Source organism: Pan troglodytes, chromosome 12 (genome assembly GCF_028858775.2).
Source record: "Pan troglodytes isolate AG18354 chromosome 12, NHGRI_mPanTro3-v2.0_pri, whole genome shotgun sequence".
Classification (NCBI taxonomy): Eukaryota; Metazoa; Chordata; class Mammalia; order Primates; family Hominidae; genus Pan; species Pan troglodytes.
The window spans coordinates 51,059,771-51,077,342 of NC_072410.2; the positions used below are offsets into that span (position 1 = coordinate 51,059,771).

Sequence of the window (17,572 nt, forward strand, 5' to 3'; positions counted from 1 at the left end):
TAGCATGGTCAAAGAAACCAGAAGATACAGGTAGCTGCCCTCCTAGGCAAAGGGCAGCCTGGGAGACGGGGGGTGCCCGAGTAAGGAGAAGGCAGGGGGAAAGGGGAAAGTCCTGGATTGGAGAGGAGGCAGAGGAGGCCGGGGCTAAGGCAAACCAGACACCAAGCCCCAAGCCCACCCCACCCCCAACCAGTCTTGTGAAAGAAGAAGCAGTTCCACGGGCCCCACCCACTGCTTCTCAGCTGCCTCTCCCTCCAGAAGGCTGGGCTGGAAGCAGCACCCATACCCCGTCCACCCTCCCCGCCCACCCAGGCATATCCCCCTTCACAGTCACACCCTGTTCAGGTACTGTAGAGATACACACACTGACACTGCTGTGTGGTTCAAACTGTTTTATACTGAAATATGTCTGAGCTGATCCAAAAAAGCGTTGGGTTGGGGGAGAAGGAAATGATGGAAGTGGGGTGATCTCAGAGCTCCATGTTAGCAACTCTGGGAGTGTGGGCCGGTCCATCTGTCTGTCTGCCCACCCTGGCAGGACAATCAGGCCTCGGAGGTCTGGAGGAGCTCGCCGAGCTGGGCGGAGGAGGCAGGCCAGTCCCATGCTGGAGGGGACCCCACGCCCCCTTCTACAGGGCAGGAGAGTCCTCAGCTGAAGGGCTTCACCAGCTTCATGGCAGCATAGTTCTGGAGGGAGGGAGGAGACAGGGACCCATGGTGATCCCACTGTGGCAGGCACAGCCAGAGCAGCTGTCCCAGACCTGGGGCTCAGAGGATGGGGCTAAGCTGCCGACAGGCAAGAGGCTGGGAGAGGACGCTCGTGGCTCTTCAACCACCCGCCCACGCCTCGCCCTCACCACTTGCCATCCATACCATGTGGGGCTCAACACTTGGCCCTGCCTAGTGCTCCAGCCCATCAGGCAAACCCATACCCTCCAAAACTCCACCCGCACCCTCCCACCTGGGGGCCAAAGCTGCCCAAATTGCTCTGTCTTCTCCCCCATCAAGCCAGGCCCATTTCCAGGTTCCAGCTGACTGCCCAGAGGACTCTGAGCACCCTGGACCTGGCCTCTTCCATCAGACAGGTGCTGAAGGTGGGGCCCAGGGTCCTCCCCCACATGGCAGCCCAGGGCTTACAGGTCATCACACCCCTGTCCAGAAAGCAGAGAGAGAGAGTTGGGGATGGGCTGTCGTGGATGACCCACGGCACAGCCCAGCACTAGAGACAGGGCACCCTTGATTGAGCCCTGCCTGCTGCAGGATTGACAGTATCCTCCCCTCCCCACTTCTCCCCCCAAAAACCATGAAAACACATACAACACAACACAGGGCTCCTAATTGGGACAGTATGTTCCCCAGCGCCGGCTGGGGAAAGCCAACTCTGGAAACAGAGCCGGCCCTCCTTCCCCGCCAAACGCCTCCTGCCTCCCCACGCTGGCCCTGCTCCCGGCTGGCTCTGAGGGGGAAGCTGAGAGGAATCAGACAGGCTGCCCCCTCATACCCCTCCCAAGGGAATTTCCAAGAGGGTAGGGGATTAGGCCAACTGGAGGAAGCTGCCCTGTCCTTGGGCCCCTCTCCACTAGACCCTGGCTTGGGGCAGGCAGCCTCTGTCCCATGGCCTGAAAGCCAGGTGAGGGTCACCAGGGCCCGGCCCTCATCATCTGGTACTGGCCAAATGAATGAGTGACTTGGGTGGAAGGAGGCAGGATGTGCTCAGCTTATAGCAAAGACCTGTGAGCAAAGCCAGTCTGTAGCCTCAGGCCCAGGCCGCCCCCTTCATCCCTAGACCCCTTACCTAGGATCTGACACCCCCACACCAGCCCTGGGAGAGGGGAAGCAGGGTCCATATTTTAAAGAGGACAACTTCCAGAAGAACTCAAAGGAGAGTGGCCCGCTGCTGGGGGGACAGGAGACAGGGAGGAGCTCTGACCAGGCCCCCCACAGTACCACTCTGCTTCTGCCCACAGCGATGAGGAAGGACCACAGGCTGGAAGTGACTGGAAATCTTTCCTTCCTCTCCCAGCCAGGCAGCAGGGCCTCCTTCCCCAGGCCCCTGGAGGCCTAGATCTGCTGCCCAGTAGCCTAGCAGTGCAGGGTGCAGCTGGCAGGGGCTGGGCTTAGGCATGTCATGGGTGGTGGCGATGCCACTTTGGACCTGCCTTTCCCCTCCCCTTGGCTTTTCAGAAGGAGGCTTGGCTTAATATACAGCAGCCAGGGAAGATGACAGTGCTCCCCTAAGCACAGTCCCAGCCACAGAAGGCCAGAGCTAACCTAGTGCAGCCCCTTCCTCATGTGAGCAGGAGGGATTTGCCAAGGTCACAGGAAGAGTCCGTAATCCTGACTCCAGCGACAGAGCTCTGTCACATCCAACAGGGTTTCTCCGACCATCACGTGCCTACATGCAGATTCCCCCTCAGCAGGCCGGGGCCGGCCGGGGACTCTGAGTTTCTAGTGAGTTCCCTGGTGCTACTGCTGCTAGTCCTCCGACTACACCGAGGGCAAGGGTCTGCAGCAGCTCTTCTCTTCCTAAACTCCCACGGCCTGAGCCTCCCAAAAGAGCATTTGATCATCCACAGTACTTTTCCTTACTCTCTGGTTTCAATGTCTCCCCAGGGAAGTGAGCACTCCCCAGTGGCATGAGGCCTCATCCTCTTCTCCCTCATCCCCAAAACACGCCCTTACCTCCCAGACGCACACACATGCTTAGAGTCTCTGTGGCTAACTGAACACTGGCCAGCTGGGCTCCAAATGGGAGGAGGAGCTTGAGGCAGGCTGGGAAGGGTGCCCCCTGGGCAGGAGACACCAGGCAGAAGTCCTGGGGCCTGACCCCGGATCTCAGGTCACAGCAACAGCTCATGCTGCAGGACACCACACGTGCACACACCCTTCCACAGTCCTGTATCTCAGCTTATATTTGTAATCTCGTCTCCCTTGGCTTAAAGAGGCCTCCCACATCGTACACACCTCGAGTCCCTGCAAGCTAGATCTACCCTGGACCACAGTCAGATTTTGCTGATGGACAAACCTCAGAACCTCAGAAACATTTCTCCATTGCGCCTCAGGTGACCACAGCCAGCTTAGCAGGCCTGGCCTGTAGGCAGACCCTTCATCACCCTGGTTCTAGACTCTCCTTAGTCACTATGGCCCAGATGGTAGCTGGTCTGGACATCCAAACCAGACATCCTTTCCCCAGCTCCTCTCAGTTCAGCTGTTAGGAACTGCATGGAAAGGTGTGTGGTTATAACTCTCTTCCTCTCTGAGGTGCATTCTGCAGACACGGGCATAGCCAGCTGCAGTGTGGGGGGGGGGGGGGGGGCTCTTGCCCTTTCCTCCTCCTGGAGGACTCACAGAGCAAAGAGCTCACCTGGGGGCAGTTCCCCAAGCAGCCTGTCTGCCATGGGATCAATGCTCTGGGCCAGTGGCCTGGTGCTGACCAGGACTGAGGCCTGAAGTGGGAATCACAGTGAGCCCTGGATTGGGAGTGTGCGTGGAGTACTGTGCAGCCTACGGCCAGGCCCTTTCCTTCTCTGGGTGTTTGCATCTTTGCCACCAACATAAGGTCCTCAAGGGGTGGATTACACCATTCTCTCCACTTTGATATAGGGTTGGAGTTTTCATATTAAAAAGATTTCTTTTAAATTTTAAAGAGCATTAGAAATCAGGTGTCAGCCTGAGAATGCTGCAACCCCTTCAAGGTCTAAAGCATCAGAGACACTGGGGGAGGCTCCCTGGTGATCCGGGTTCCCTGATGAGCTGTGCGGGCTGGAGAAGCACAGGCAGGGACCTTCCTCCCCCAGGCAGGGCCCCACAGAGCAAGGGCACGACAACCACCTCTGGTATGGCCCCACAAGCTCATCAATTGGCTTCTTACCAAGTGAAAGGAAACCCAAATGGGCACCGAGCCAAGTAAGGGCTCCTGGGCCAGCCTCCCGCTCCCCGACAGCTTCCCTATGCCCACCTGCTGCAGGAGGCAGGACACACTCTATTGAGTGCCTCAGGTGGACCCTGAGATGCTCTCCCAGCCCCAGCTCCTCCCTTCCTCTGGATTTGCAACTGCTGTCAAGACAAAGGGACCTTCTCTGCTCTGCCATCAACATCTCACCTTCCTTTCAGACCCAGTTCCACACCTCCCTTCCAGAAAGTCCCCCTGCCCACCGCAACCCAAAGGGACTCATCTTCTCCTAACCCCTGGATTACAAATTCTAGGGGCTTGCTGAGGACAGCTTTGTCTCACCATGAAGGGCAAGAACTCAGTTTCTCTCACTGGACTAAGAGCCTCCAAGGGTAGAACTTTGTACACCTACCAGATTGGAGACTCCCCAGAGCTGGGCTCTGTATCCTCATCAGACCAGGGGCTCTCCAAGGACAGAGGTTACTTCTCTCCATTAGACTGGGAGAGCTCTTTGAGGACAATGATGAACTCCCCCATTAGACCCAGAGTTCCCCCACCACAGTGTCGTCAGGCCTGCTCACCGGGAAGGCGTAGATGAAGATGGCCAGGAACAGCAGCAGGATGAAGAGGATGATGAAGAGGATGATGGCCCACCGGAAACGCCGCCACAGGATGAACTTCATGGTCTTGTATGGGGAGGTAAACCACAGGAAGGAGGTGTCGGGGCGCCTGGAAGCGAGATCCCGGAGGTCAACTGGGCATCCTGTACTAGGGCTGCTTTCTCCAAACTCTTCTCTCAACAGCAGGTCCAACGGCCTGGCCCTCCACAGTCCACCCCCAGCGCCTGCCCAGGCCCTGTCCCTAAACTAGCCCTTTGCACCTTGCATTCCCTCTCCCCCAAGCCCTTGCTACAGTATCACCCCCACCTGTGCTGCCCTCCTCTTCTGGGTGCTGCCCTAAGCATCCTCAGTGGCCCAGTTCTCTGCCATCCTCTCCAGGACACCTTCCTTGGTGCCCTCGCCCATTCCTGACCCAGGACTTAATCACAAACTACAGATTTAGGAGCTGGGCAGTGCTTCAAAGTGCTCTCCAGCCCACCGAGCCCCAGATAAGCCAAGACACCTGCCCAGATGCACACGGCTAGTCCATGCTCAGGGAACAACGGTGGGAAGAGAACATAGGAAGCTGGTTCTCTCACAACCAAGAATCTCAAAACCTTTCCCTAGGCCAGCTCCACAACTCAAAATACGTGGAGGATTCTGGGTCTCCATCATGGCCCCGTTAACATCAGATTGCACACTGGTGTCTCACGGGTCTCTCTTTTCTTCCTGTGCAGATCCCAGCATCCTTAGGCAAGGGTGCCTCTCACTGCTCTGCCAGCCCCATGGCACTCAGGCACACGGTGCTAATCACAGCATGGTGACTAACTGAGCCATCTATGCTAAATCCAACTTGAGCCAAGTAGGCTGGTGGGGCGGGATCCAGCAAACACATTCCTGAGCCCCCACAGCCATCTTTCAGTGACTCTGCCCCTGTAACTGCCTTCACAGCATCTACATCCATTGGCTTGGTCTATCTCCCTAAGAGGTCTGTGATGTAGGGAAGACAGGGATTGGGCTCCCCATTTCACAGATGGAAAAATGAAGGCTGAAAAACCATTTGAAAGTCACACTGGCACCATAGGAGAGCCACCGAAGGCAGCTTGGTAGGGTCAAGACCTTGATCGGGCTCTGGAGCCAATCAGACCAGGTGAGAGCATTTCTGCTTCACCACTCTCCTAGCTGGAATGCCCTTATTTAACTTTGCTGAGATTGTTCCTCATCTGTAAAATGGGGATAATAACAACTACCCTGCAGGGAAGGTTCCATAGCACAATGTACACATGCATAGGATAGCATGCTTGGCACACAACCAACAGGTACCCAATAGCACCTGCGTCTTGAATTCGCTGAGCCCAGTGTTCTCTGGACAGATGCCCATCACCTTCCCCCTAACTTACTGTGTGGCCTTGGATGAGTCGTGCCCCTCTCTGAGCCACGTGGGCTTTGTGACTTCTACATGGCCATGCAATGGGATGCCTCCTGGACTGTGGCCTATACCCCCAGACCTGTGGGCATTGGGGCTCAGGGGCTGGGCACTGACCTTGGGTCCTCAAGCTTAGGGTTCATGTTGGGCTCATCCCGGCCCTGGCCAGCAGGCCGCTCCTCATGCTCACTCTCTGCTACAATCTCCAAGGTCATTTCCAGCTTGCCCTGAGGGGACAGAGAGCACTTGGTTAGGGGCACAAAGGCTCTGCTCAGTGGCCTGGAAAGTAACCAGGCCAGAAAAAACATAAGGGCCACTTCATTATTTAAAAAAAAAGATGTAGGGTTTCTGAACATAAAAGCAGCACCTGCTCTTTGTAAAACATTTGGAAACTTCAGAAATGTATAAAGAAGGGAGACTGCCACCCATACTTCCACTACATGGAGACAAGCACTGTTAACATCTGCATGCATCATAGCTGATTTTCTCTGCAAGCGTATGAAATGTCACACTGTGCATATACAGTTCCATAGATGGCTTTTTTCACTTCGGAATATATTTCACTATGTAGTTGTCTATTCTTTAAAGTTCGGTTTTTAATGACTGCCAAACATTCTATGGGATGGTTGACCATAATTATTTAGTAAACTACTTATTTTGGTTCATTTAGGTTGTTTCCAACTCTTTGATAGGGTAAATAATGCTGCAACAAATATCCCAGAACCTAGACTTTTAAAATTTATTGGGTTATTTATTTAGAAGGATTTTAGAAGTCGGATGACAGAGTCCGAGGGCATAAATATTGTTAAATCTGTTACTATATGTTATCAAATTTCTTCCTCCACACAGTGAAACCATTAGCGCTCCCAGCAGAAGTAAAAGGGGGGCCTGTCTTCTCTCTGCATGCTCAGCAGCAATGAGCATTTCTGTTTTAAAAATGTATATAATTTAACAGACAAAAAAAACACATTTAAAAATACAGTAGTCCTCCCTTATCTTCGGGTTTGATTTCTAGGGTTTCAGCTACCCGTGGGCCAGTACAGTAAGATATTTTGACACACAGAGAGAAAGACCACATTCACCTAACTTTTATAACAATATATTGTTATAATTGTTCTATTTTATTATTAGTTATTGTTGTTAATCTCTTACTGTGCCTCATTTAGAAATTAAACTTTCTCATAGATATGTATAGATGGGAATAAACACAGTACATAATACGGGTTTAGTACTATCTGCAGTTTCAGGCATCCCCTGGGGGTCTTGGAACATATCTCCTCCAGATAAGGGGGGACTACTGTATCCCTTTATTTAATTACTAGAGAGACTAAACCTTTTTAAAAATGCTTTGCAGACATTGGTAATTATTTTGTGAATTATCTATGCATGTCGTTTTCTCATTTTTCCTTTGGGGTACTAGTATTTCTTATTGTTACCACTCTTTATATAACAAGTATATTCAATTTCAAGGACCACTTTCAGGGTTGGCTGGCTGCCTGAAATTTCTAAGTAAACTTTCAGGGATTAACTTCCTCTCCATGGCTGCTGTGGACTCAGGGGAAGGACGGTTCTCTCGGGCCCTCCAGTCACCCCTCTAAGCAGACCTCTCAGAGAGCAGAATAAGGATGGTCCCTTGGAGGGTCCTGCTCAAATGGGAGAGGCATGACCCCCGCCCATTCACCCAGGAAGTCCAGATCAGAGGGAACCCAGGACACAGGTCACTATTAAAGCCAATGAGTAGAGTATAAACAGAGTAATCTTTTGGTTTAAATAGGCTTCCCCTGGGATGTGAGCCGCAAAGGAGAAGGCGGCTGGGAATTGGGAGGAAAGAGGGAGAATGCCTTGGAAAATAGAGAGAGAGGGGGGATGGGGGCAGGAGAGGGGGAGAAAGGAGGAGGAACAGTAAGCATGTATTTTCTGATGACGTATTTTCTGACAATTTCTATGGAAGAAGCTTCCCCCATGCCCTCCACTGGGGCTGGAGGAAGTAGACTTACCGCCAGTATTTTCTTCTCACCCTCTTCTGCTACACAGGGCCACCAGCCCTTCACTGTTTTCTGCTCAAAAAGGGACACAAACCATTCTGGGTGGAAAGCATCATCCAGCTGGTCCAAGGAGCACTTCTCGGCTGTCTTGGCTGGCTTGGGCATGCGGTTGAGATCGAGCTGCAGGGAGCCTGCAACAGAGAGGTGGTTTTTGGCCAAGGGTTTCTCGATCACTACCAGCCTGTAGCCACCCTTAGGGCAGGGCAGGTTCAGGAAAAACTCAGTCACCTCCTCTGTCACCAGCTTCTATCCATGGCCGAGCCACAGGTAAAATCTCACGAACTCTCCACCTCCCTACCCATTGTCTCCCATTCCATCTATAGAGCTTCCCATTCATCTACTCATGCATTCATATGCATGTTCATCCACTCCTATTTACTCACCCTTAACAAAGCCACACCTCTTCAATTACTCATCTATGTACAAATCCATTCATACACCGTCTATAAACAGCCATACATCAATTTTTTTAAATTGTTTTTATCATGGTAAAATACATATAACATGAAATTTGTTATTTTAACCATGTTAAGTGTACAATTCAGTGGCTTTAATTACAGCCACAATGCTGTGCAACCATCACTACTATTTCTAAAACTTTTTCATCCCCCAAACAAAAACTCTGCACCCATTAAGCAATAACTCCCCATTCCTCCCTCCCCTTCGCCCCAGTAAACTCTAGTCTACTTTCTGTCTCTACGAATTTGGCTATTCTAGATATTTCATATAAGTGGAATCATACAATATTTGTTCTTTTGTGTCTGGCTTATTTTGATTTCCATAATGTTTTCAGGGTTCATCCTTGTTGTATATATCAGTAGTGTTTTTTAATCTGTATTTTTTTTATGGTTGAGTAAGATTCCATTCTAGGCATATACGGGTTGAACATGCATAATCTGAAAATCTGAAATTTGAAATGCTCCGAAGTCTGAAAGTTTCTGATTGCCAACATAATGCTACAAGTGGAAAACTCCACACATACGTACTTAAACTTTGTTTCATGCATAAAATTATCTTAAATATTCTATAAAATTCCCTTCAGGCTATGCTTACAAAGTATATATGAAAAAAAATTTGTATTTAGATTTGGGTCCTATCCCAAAGATATCTTATTAAGTATATGCAATTATTCCAAAATCCAAAAAGCATCAGAAATCTGAAACACTTCTGTTCCAAGCATTTCAGATAAGTTATATTTAACCTGTACCACACTTTGTTCATTCATTCATCTGTTGATGGACACTTGAGTTGTTCCCATCTTTTAACTTCATATTATGAATAATGTTGCAGTGAACGTTAGCACACAAATGTCTGAGTCCCTGTTTTCAATTCTTTGGGGTACACACACACCTGGAGTAGGATTCTTTGTTCATTAGCAATTCTATGATCAGCTTTTCAAGGAACTGCCAAACAGTTTTCCACAGCAGCCGAATCATTTTACACTCAAACCAACAATGTCCCAGCACACCAGCAATTTCTCCACATCCTCAAAACACTTGTTATATTCTGGTTTATTATTATTATTCTTACTATTATTATTACTATTATCTTAGTAGGTGTGAAGCGGTACCTCACTGTGGTTCATCCAACAGTCTTTTTCATCTACCACCTAGTTATCCAAGCAGCCATCTTTTTTTATTGTTTTATCTAATCATCCCTTTTATCTATCATCTCCCAGGATACCTTCAGCTATTAGGTTGAACCATATGAAAATTCTTGTATTTAACGATCTTTGACCCATTTAAACAGCAATTTCATGTGGTTTCACCTAATCTAATCATAATCTGATAAAGTCAATGGGATTGGAGCATAGGTTGCCAAAGGGATTAAGAGAGATCAATAGAAAAATTATTTTCTGAAGCCAAATTAAAGAAATTCTCAAACACCATGCAAAAGTGTTTCAATTTTTTTCAGTGTAGAATGCATAGTTACTATAACCGAACATTAAATATAACTCTTTTTCTAGTTTTCTTTCTTTCCACTCATCCATTTATCAATCCGTCCTTCCATCTGTGCGTCTGCTTTGACCTAACTATCCACATTCCTCTATAGCTACCATTTGTTAAGCACTATATCTATCCATTAATCAGGTTATTATTCCACCTGTCTGTCCACTTATTCAACTGTATATCGGCATTCATCTATGCTCCACCCACCCATATATTTCTCCATCCCTCCAGTGCAGATGAATGTTTATTTTCTATTTGAAATATGGTGCCAATATATTAAGCAAATGTCAGAATATTAAACCACACACACACACACATACACACACATTATCTCAGCATGATCTACATAAAAGACTGTAAGGAAACACAGGCTATCTGGATGGTGAGCTTATAGGTGCTTAACCATTACCTTTAAAATTAAAAAGTAATAAATATTCAAAAGACACAAGTTATGTAATTAGAAAACAAATTATGAAGGTGGAAAAGAAAAATTTCATGGATATAAAAGCTAGTATTCGTTAATGGTTTTATTTTTTAAAACAAAGGATGAGTCTGTTTAACTTTACTTTGAACATGATTTACTCAGTCAGTAAAAAACACAGGGTTTTTTTTTGTTTTTCTTTTAAAAACTAATTTTCTAAAGCCTCACTTCATAAAGGAAAGATTGATGCCATAAATTCACAAAGTCTGTAAGAAAAAAAGTCTCCATAAAAATTTTAAAGCATAAGAAAAATTGGGAGAAATTATTTGCAATGTATTCTTAATACATAAAAGGCTCTGAAAATCAATAATAAAAGATGAATATTGCAAAACCATGAAGAAAATTCCACAATACGGATAATAAATATATTTTAAAGTTCTACCTTAAATGCAATAAAAAATGCAAATAAAAAGGAAATATCTTATTGGCAATTTTTTTTTAATGTACAGTGGTAGCAAAAGTTTAGGGAAAATGGCACCCTGTACAAACAGGGCACAGGTGGGAGTATAAACAAGTAAAACCTTTCTAGAGGGCAACTGAACAAAATGTTTCAAAAGCCATTAAAATGTACAAAGACATATCTACTTCTCAGAGTTAAGGAAAGATATGCACAAAGGATCGAAGGATGTGCATATGCCGAGGGTGTTACTCACATTGGGAAACCTGGAGATGACCTGAATACCCACCAGGAGAGGATTAATCAAAACAGGGCCCACGTCTATGACAAAACATAGGCAGGCATTAAGTGTGATGATGGAGATATAAATGCAGATCGATACCTACTGACCAGAAAGGATGTTCTTGGAATATTAGGTTTTTCAAAAATCAGGATATAAAACAGTCTGTGTAATAGAAATCCATTCATATACATATGAATATATGTATATATTATATATGTATGCATGTACATGTGTATATATAAATACATATACAAAATACTTATGTTTGTTTAAGTCTCAAATAATATATAATACAATAATACATGCCAAAATGTTAGTGGAAATTGGGTGGTGAGATTAAGGTGGGGAGGAGGCATTGCTTACCTGCATTTTCTAATTCCTCTACAGGAATTATGTACAAAATAATAAGTAAAATAATAGAAGTCAAACTTGGTGCCACCCTTTTTGCACCTGATGCTTTTATAACAAAGTTCTCTGTGCATTTGGCCAGGCCAGGTGTGCAGGGCGGGGGAACAGTCAAGTGAACAGGCAGCCTTCTCCCCACTGCCGGAAGCCGCGCCTCAGAATATCCCCTGCAGGGGCCCCAGGGCTCAGCTAAGAACGACTCACCTTCTCCAATCAAGGGCTACCCCAAGAGGGCTCCAGGCCACCCTGCTCCCAAGTGGCAGAATGGATCTAGAAACCAGGGATCCTGACTTCCTGGGCTGCCGTTTTCACAAGCTCGCTTTATTTTTTAATCAAGGTAAAATCCACCTCACATAAATGCACCACTTTAACCACTTTAAGTGTACAAATCAGTGGCTTTGAGTATATTCACAGAGTTGTGCAACCTTCACCACCATCTAATTCCAGAACCTTTCCATCACCGCAAAAAGAAACCTCTTACCCATCACAGTCACTCCCCATCCCCCCTTCCCCCAATCCCTAGCAACCACTAACCTATTTTCCGTCTCTATGGATTTGCCTATTATGGACATTTCATATACATGAAGCCATATAATATTTGACCTTTTGTGTCTGGCTTCTTTCACCTGGCATGTTTTCAGGTTCACCTACAGTGTAGTATGTATCAGTATTTCATTGCTTTCATGGCTGAATACTATCCCATTGTATGGATAGACCACATTTTCCAGAGTTAACCTTTATAGCCATGACAGGGCTATCTTGAACTCACTGCTCTCACAGATGAGCATGCAGGCCCCATACAATGTCTTCCTCCTTGTCCCCATATCCTAACCCTACAAGGCCACCATCACCACCTTCCATTCAACCCAGCCTCCCTGCTCCCCAGTCCCAGATTTCATCACAGCCCTTCCCACTAGAACCCTGTCTGGGGGTAATGGGGATGGAGCCTGGGTTTGTTCACTCAGTCGGTCACACAGGCACAAGGATGAAGACTGACTTGAGACCCTCACTCACAGGGCTCAGTCTGTGTCAAATGTGAGGCCAGACAGCTGGCGACAGGCAGCACACACTTGCGTCCTTCGCATACTTACATATCTGAGTCCCATCATCCAACATGGCCCAGTGTTCAGTGCCACCTCTACTGACAGGCCCACCCTCAGTGGCCACCAATCACTCTGACACTGCTGTGTGTCATACACCTCACTTAACACTGGGGACACATGACCCTGAGCTCCCTGAAAGCAGAAAGTGGGATCACTCCTCCTGCTAGGCTTCCCCAAGGGTCCAACAGTGGCATAAACACACAGTGTGGGTTCTGGGGCAGCCCCCATGTGCAGAATGGGATTCTAGCAATAGTGCTTACCCAGAAAATCATCAAAGGAGAACTTGTCATTGTCCCAGATCTGGAACACCACTCGTGCTGGGATTTTGCTCTCAGTCTTGTCCAGCCTCCAGAAGGCATCCTGACCCGGAAGAGGAACAGAGAAGGATGCAAGGAAGCAAGGTTAGAGAGAGGCAGTGTTCCCTTCCAGCCTGGAAGGCTGCCTGGAGGAGGCAGAGGAGTAGGATGTCCCCAAGGGACCTGCCAGAGCCAGGTCCTGTGGGAAGACTGGGAAGGACAGATCCCAGAAGGCAGTGTTCAAGGGCCCAAAAGGGCACCGTGCAGGCTCAGTTCACATAAGATGGCTCCATTAATCCTCCCAACTCTGTAAGTCAAGGTTATCACTCCCATTTTACAGATGATGAAGGTGAGGCTTGGAGAAGTTAAAGGAATGTGCCTGAGGTCTGACCACTAATAATAATAACATTAATATCGTGCTTCCTACGCGTTGGCCCTCTACTGCTATGAACTCATTTATCCTTCCAACCACCTGTAAAGGAGATACTATCTTTACAGTGGAGGAGACCAAAGCAAGTAATTTGTCCAAGACCACATAGCTAGGAAGTGGCAAGCTGGACTCAAACCCTGGCAGCTGGGTTCCAGAGTCCTGCTCTCTACCTTAAACCTTGCTCTGTACCTGGCATCTCAGGGTCAGGGTGGGGTAACTGAGACCCTGAGGGACCCCACCCTACCCTGGCTGTCATAGAAGGATCTCCCAGCACGCTGCTGTAAGGAGCTAGCACTGGAATCTAGACCCCAGCTCCTCTCTCTCCACCCCACCCAACTTTACTCCAAGAGCTTGACCCAGGGCAAAGCCAAAGCCTGAAGTGCTGGGAAGTTCCGTCTCCTGCTGAAAGGAGAGGAGGGGCCCTTCTCTCCCCACCCCACCTCCCTCAGACCAGCTCGCCTGGAACAAGGTCATCTTGGGCTTCCTCCCACGGAGGCTTCATGGAGCAACTGAGCGGTCTGGGACTGCACATGCGGAGGCCGGGGAGCACCCCTCAGTCCAGCCACACTCAACCCACAGCACTGTCACTAGGGCTTTCCAGCGCAGTCTTGTTCTCTGTTTTCTCACTATAACTCTCCCCTGGGTGAGTGGCAAGGACAGGAAACAGTGTGACCACCCTGCAGATGGTGGGTGCCAAGTCCTGAGTGCCGGGTCAGAGCAAGGGCCTGGACCCAACTCTGCAGGGGAAAAGCTCCACCAAATGCCTGGTAAACCCACCCTTGCTGTCCAGCCAGGGCCTGCTGTGTGGCCACCCCAGCCTCAGAGGTTGGCCGCGGAAATCCCAGTGAGCTCCCGAACCGGAGACCATGACCCCTGCCCCGTGAGGACTAGTCCCCGTGCAAAGCACCCAGCCACGGCCTGGACTGCTGCCTGGGTTGGGGAAGGGGCTCAGGTCTCCAGCTGGCCCCTCACCTCCAGCCCTCTGTCTGGTGCCTCCCCCCTTTTCCGGGCCCCAGCCCTTCTGCAGGTGCCTCCCTCCTCTGGCGAGCTTTTATGGCCAGCTCCGCAGGCCCGCCTGCATGGCCCGCCAGCAGCCTCCATTCCTCTGGCCAGCTTGGTTTATGGGCTCGGTAATGAGCCAGAGGTTCAAACGGCCCCTGGTGGGAGCAGCTGGGCTGGGGCTCCAGCCTGGAGAATGAACCCCCCCAGGTCCCAGGCGCTCATTATGCTCCTGGCCTGGGCGCTTTTACTAGCTGTTTATTTGCAGGGTGGGTGCCTGACGTGCAGGCAGGCCCCAGTGGGTGTGCTGGGCTCCAGGTGGGGAGCCAGGCCGGGGCAACCAGTGGTGGTTCAAAGCCGCCGGATGAAAGGAGACCTTGTACTTTACGACAGTCTCGTCTGGTTAATGGGGTCCCTGGAGGGCCTGCCTGCCAGAGGCCCTGAACCCCACGGCAGAGGGCTGGCTCCATGGCAGGCCCAGGGAGCCCAGAGGCTGTGCAGTGCCCCTGCACGAACCCATCCAGACTCGATCCTTCAGCCCAACCCAGCTAACTGGTGCCCCACTGTGGCCACTGCTCTGCCTGCCTCCCAGGGTCCCTTCACTCCAAGAGGGACCCTCTGGCTCTGCCTTCGGCCAAGCCAGTTTCTGTCTCCGCCTTCGGCCGAGCCAGTTTCTGTCTCCCACCTCTGGTTGACTTCAGAGCCACGTGGCCTCTGTTTCTGTTTCTCAGCCTCCTCTTCTGACCTTCTCCGCCCCTCCTTCCAGCCACCTTCTCCCCAGAGTCTGGCATCACAGAGAACGTCCCTTCCCCTCTGGCCTTCCCTCCCAGTGAGCCTCTCCTTCCACTCTCTGACCTCTCTTCCTCCTCTCCACCCCTGCTCCCCTGTGGGCTTCTCATTCTCCCAAGTCTGACCAAGGCCCTCTTGGCCATCAGGCAGTCCCTTCCATATCCTCGACCCCTGTCTTCCTCTGGAACTCGCCCACGGGTTGGCCCCACTCTCCCCTTCTTCCTTCCTCCTGACCAGGCCCTATGATGCAGAGACAAAACCACAACATTGCCAGAATGGAGCCACCCCAAATTCTTAATCAGCAACCACAACTGGGTCCCCAGAACTGCCGGGTAACCCTCTCTGTGCTGCCAGTCACATTCCCTCCCCATCTCTCTGTGTCCCTCCCTCACTGTCACTCATAGCAGCTCTTTCCAGCCTTTTCCACTGGTCTCAAGTCACCTGCCCCAGTACCAGATCATCTCTCCTCTTACTTCAGAGACAAAACAGCCACTCCTAATCCACATCTCCACCTGTCATGAGGAAGGGGCTGTCCCACCTCCCATTCCTCTCGGTCTCAGTCTCCAGCCCTTGTAGGTGAGCCCTGGGGGTGCCACGGGGGGCGCAGCCCTCCCTCTCCACTCCCAGGCCCCCTCTCCCTCTGTCCACAGCAGAGCTGGCTGGGGCAGTGCTGTGTCTTGGGGCAGATGCAACCTTGGCTTTCTGATGGAAACAGGCTCATGACAGGGAAGCACACTGAACAGCAGCAAACGAGGCTCAACCTGCAAACGGCCCATGCTTTCCTTGACCTCCCAGAACCCTGTTGCTCAATTCTGCTTTCTGCCAGTCACTCCACAGCAATGGCTCGGTAAAGGGATCCACTTAACTCTGTTGAATCCATGTTTTCTTTTGTTTCATGGTTTCAGAATGTTCCGCGGAACATTTTGCTTTCTCTAATGTGCAGATGATCCTGCATGTTAGGCTGGGAAGGGCCATGCAGAGGGGATGTAATGAAGAGAATCAAGAAAATCCAGGCACTGGAACGCGTCATATATCCCCTTCCTTTCAGGAGACAAGGAGTCATAGGAGCTTTGAGGCTTAAAGCCTTGAGCCACCTCTGGAAGGAAATCGGGCCAGCAGAATCTAGATGCCAGAGAGGCATTTACCCCCTTGAGTTGGAGAGCACCTCAGGGTGGAATTTAATGCCGGGTGGGACAAGGATGGCCAGAAGCTACAGCAGAGACCCCTCTGCCTCCAACCAGCATAGCCCTGAAGTCTCCACTGCCCTCAGCACCCATTCTGTGCTCTGGGGGCTGCTCTCTGAGGGCAGGCCTGGTCCTACCAGGAAGAGGCTGGCTGCCCTCGAGTTCTGCCTAGTTCAGGTGTAAAAAGTTGATGCCCCAGATGAGACCTAAACTAGCAGATGCTGAGACACAGAGACCGAGGTCCCCAAATCCAGCCTCCCCTCTGGCTGATGCAAGCCAGGTCTCCCTAGGTGCCTTTGGCCTGTAGTGAGAGGTGGCAGTGGAGAGAGGAGGGTGATGGCTGTGGGCCTTGCAGGCACACTTGGACTGTGACCTAGCTTGGATGGTGACCATAGGCACAGATGTGGAAAATGGGATATGAGAAAGACTTAGCCAAGCAACTCCCAATCCTGTGGACACCATGATCTATAGGCCAGACTGGCCTTCTTGGGAAGCTCCCCCATGGGGTCTGCCCCACTGCCCTTTTGAAGGCCATGCTGGGTGTCCCTACTCTACCCACTCAGACCCCATGGTCCTTCCTGCTGCTTAACTTGTCTGAGGTAGGGAGGGAGGCAGTGACTTTGGGATCTGGATTTAGCTGCAAATGATGGATATGGCACTGTGTGATCATGAGGTGGCCATGGGGTGGCGGCAGGGCTGGGGATGGGAAAGATGGTGGAAGACAGTGGAAAAGGGGTGGATGCAGAGATGGTGGAGGTGGCTTTGGGGGTAATGACAGCAGGGGTGGGACCACGGTAGTGCCATGAATGACAGAACAGTGGTGGTGACGTTTGGCAGTGAGGAGGCAATAGTTGTGATAACACCAGTAGTGATGGAACAGCAGCCACGGTGACATTGGCTGTGATGGGACAGAGGCCATCACACAATGCTGAGACAGCAGTGGTGGTGACACTGGCAGTGCTGGGACAGTGGAGGTGGTGGCCATGTGGAGATGGCAGTGGTAGCTCCAACATGGTGGGGCAGCAGTGAGATTGTGACAGTTGCCAGGCAGGGACTTGGTGGTCAGGTCAGACTAACTTTAGAAGCCCTGGTGCTGGCACCACAGGGAATCGGAAGGACACTGACCTTCTTGGCAATGGTACAGACTTGCTCAGCTGGCAGGTAGTCGAAGGGGAAAATGAACCTCCAGTTGAAGTTGCCTTCACCTCCCAGGGAACGATAATGCACGTCTGTCTTTTGCTTGTGTTCTTCAAAGCCAATCATCCAACTAGACATACATGTTTTTAGAGAATAG

The 17,572-nt window shown here is 50.2% G+C and overlaps 1 protein-coding gene across 26 annotated transcripts in view; it reads right to left on the reverse strand.

Moving 5' to 3' along the window:
* Nucleotides 1-377: 377 nt before the first annotated feature.
* The window catches only part of DYSF (dysferlin), a 233,977-nt gene continuing 216,782 nt past the window's right edge, over nucleotides 378-17,572 (reverse strand). For all 26 annotated transcript variants that reach the window (XM_016948754.4, XM_016948752.4, XM_016948753.4 and 23 more), the window contains 6 exons: nucleotides 17,404-17,545; nucleotides 12,841-12,940; nucleotides 7,915-8,093; nucleotides 6,035-6,144; nucleotides 4,474-4,621; nucleotides 378-687 (listed from right to left, as the gene is read on the reverse strand). In XM_016948754.4, the coding sequence (XP_016804243.1) occupies nucleotides 649-687; nucleotides 4,474-4,621; nucleotides 6,035-6,144; nucleotides 7,915-8,093; nucleotides 12,841-12,940; nucleotides 17,404-17,545 (718 nt within the window). In that variant the 3' untranslated portion in view covers nucleotides 378-648. The remainder of the gene's footprint in view (nucleotides 688-4,473; nucleotides 4,622-6,034; nucleotides 6,145-7,914; nucleotides 8,094-12,840; nucleotides 12,941-17,403; nucleotides 17,546-17,572) is intronic.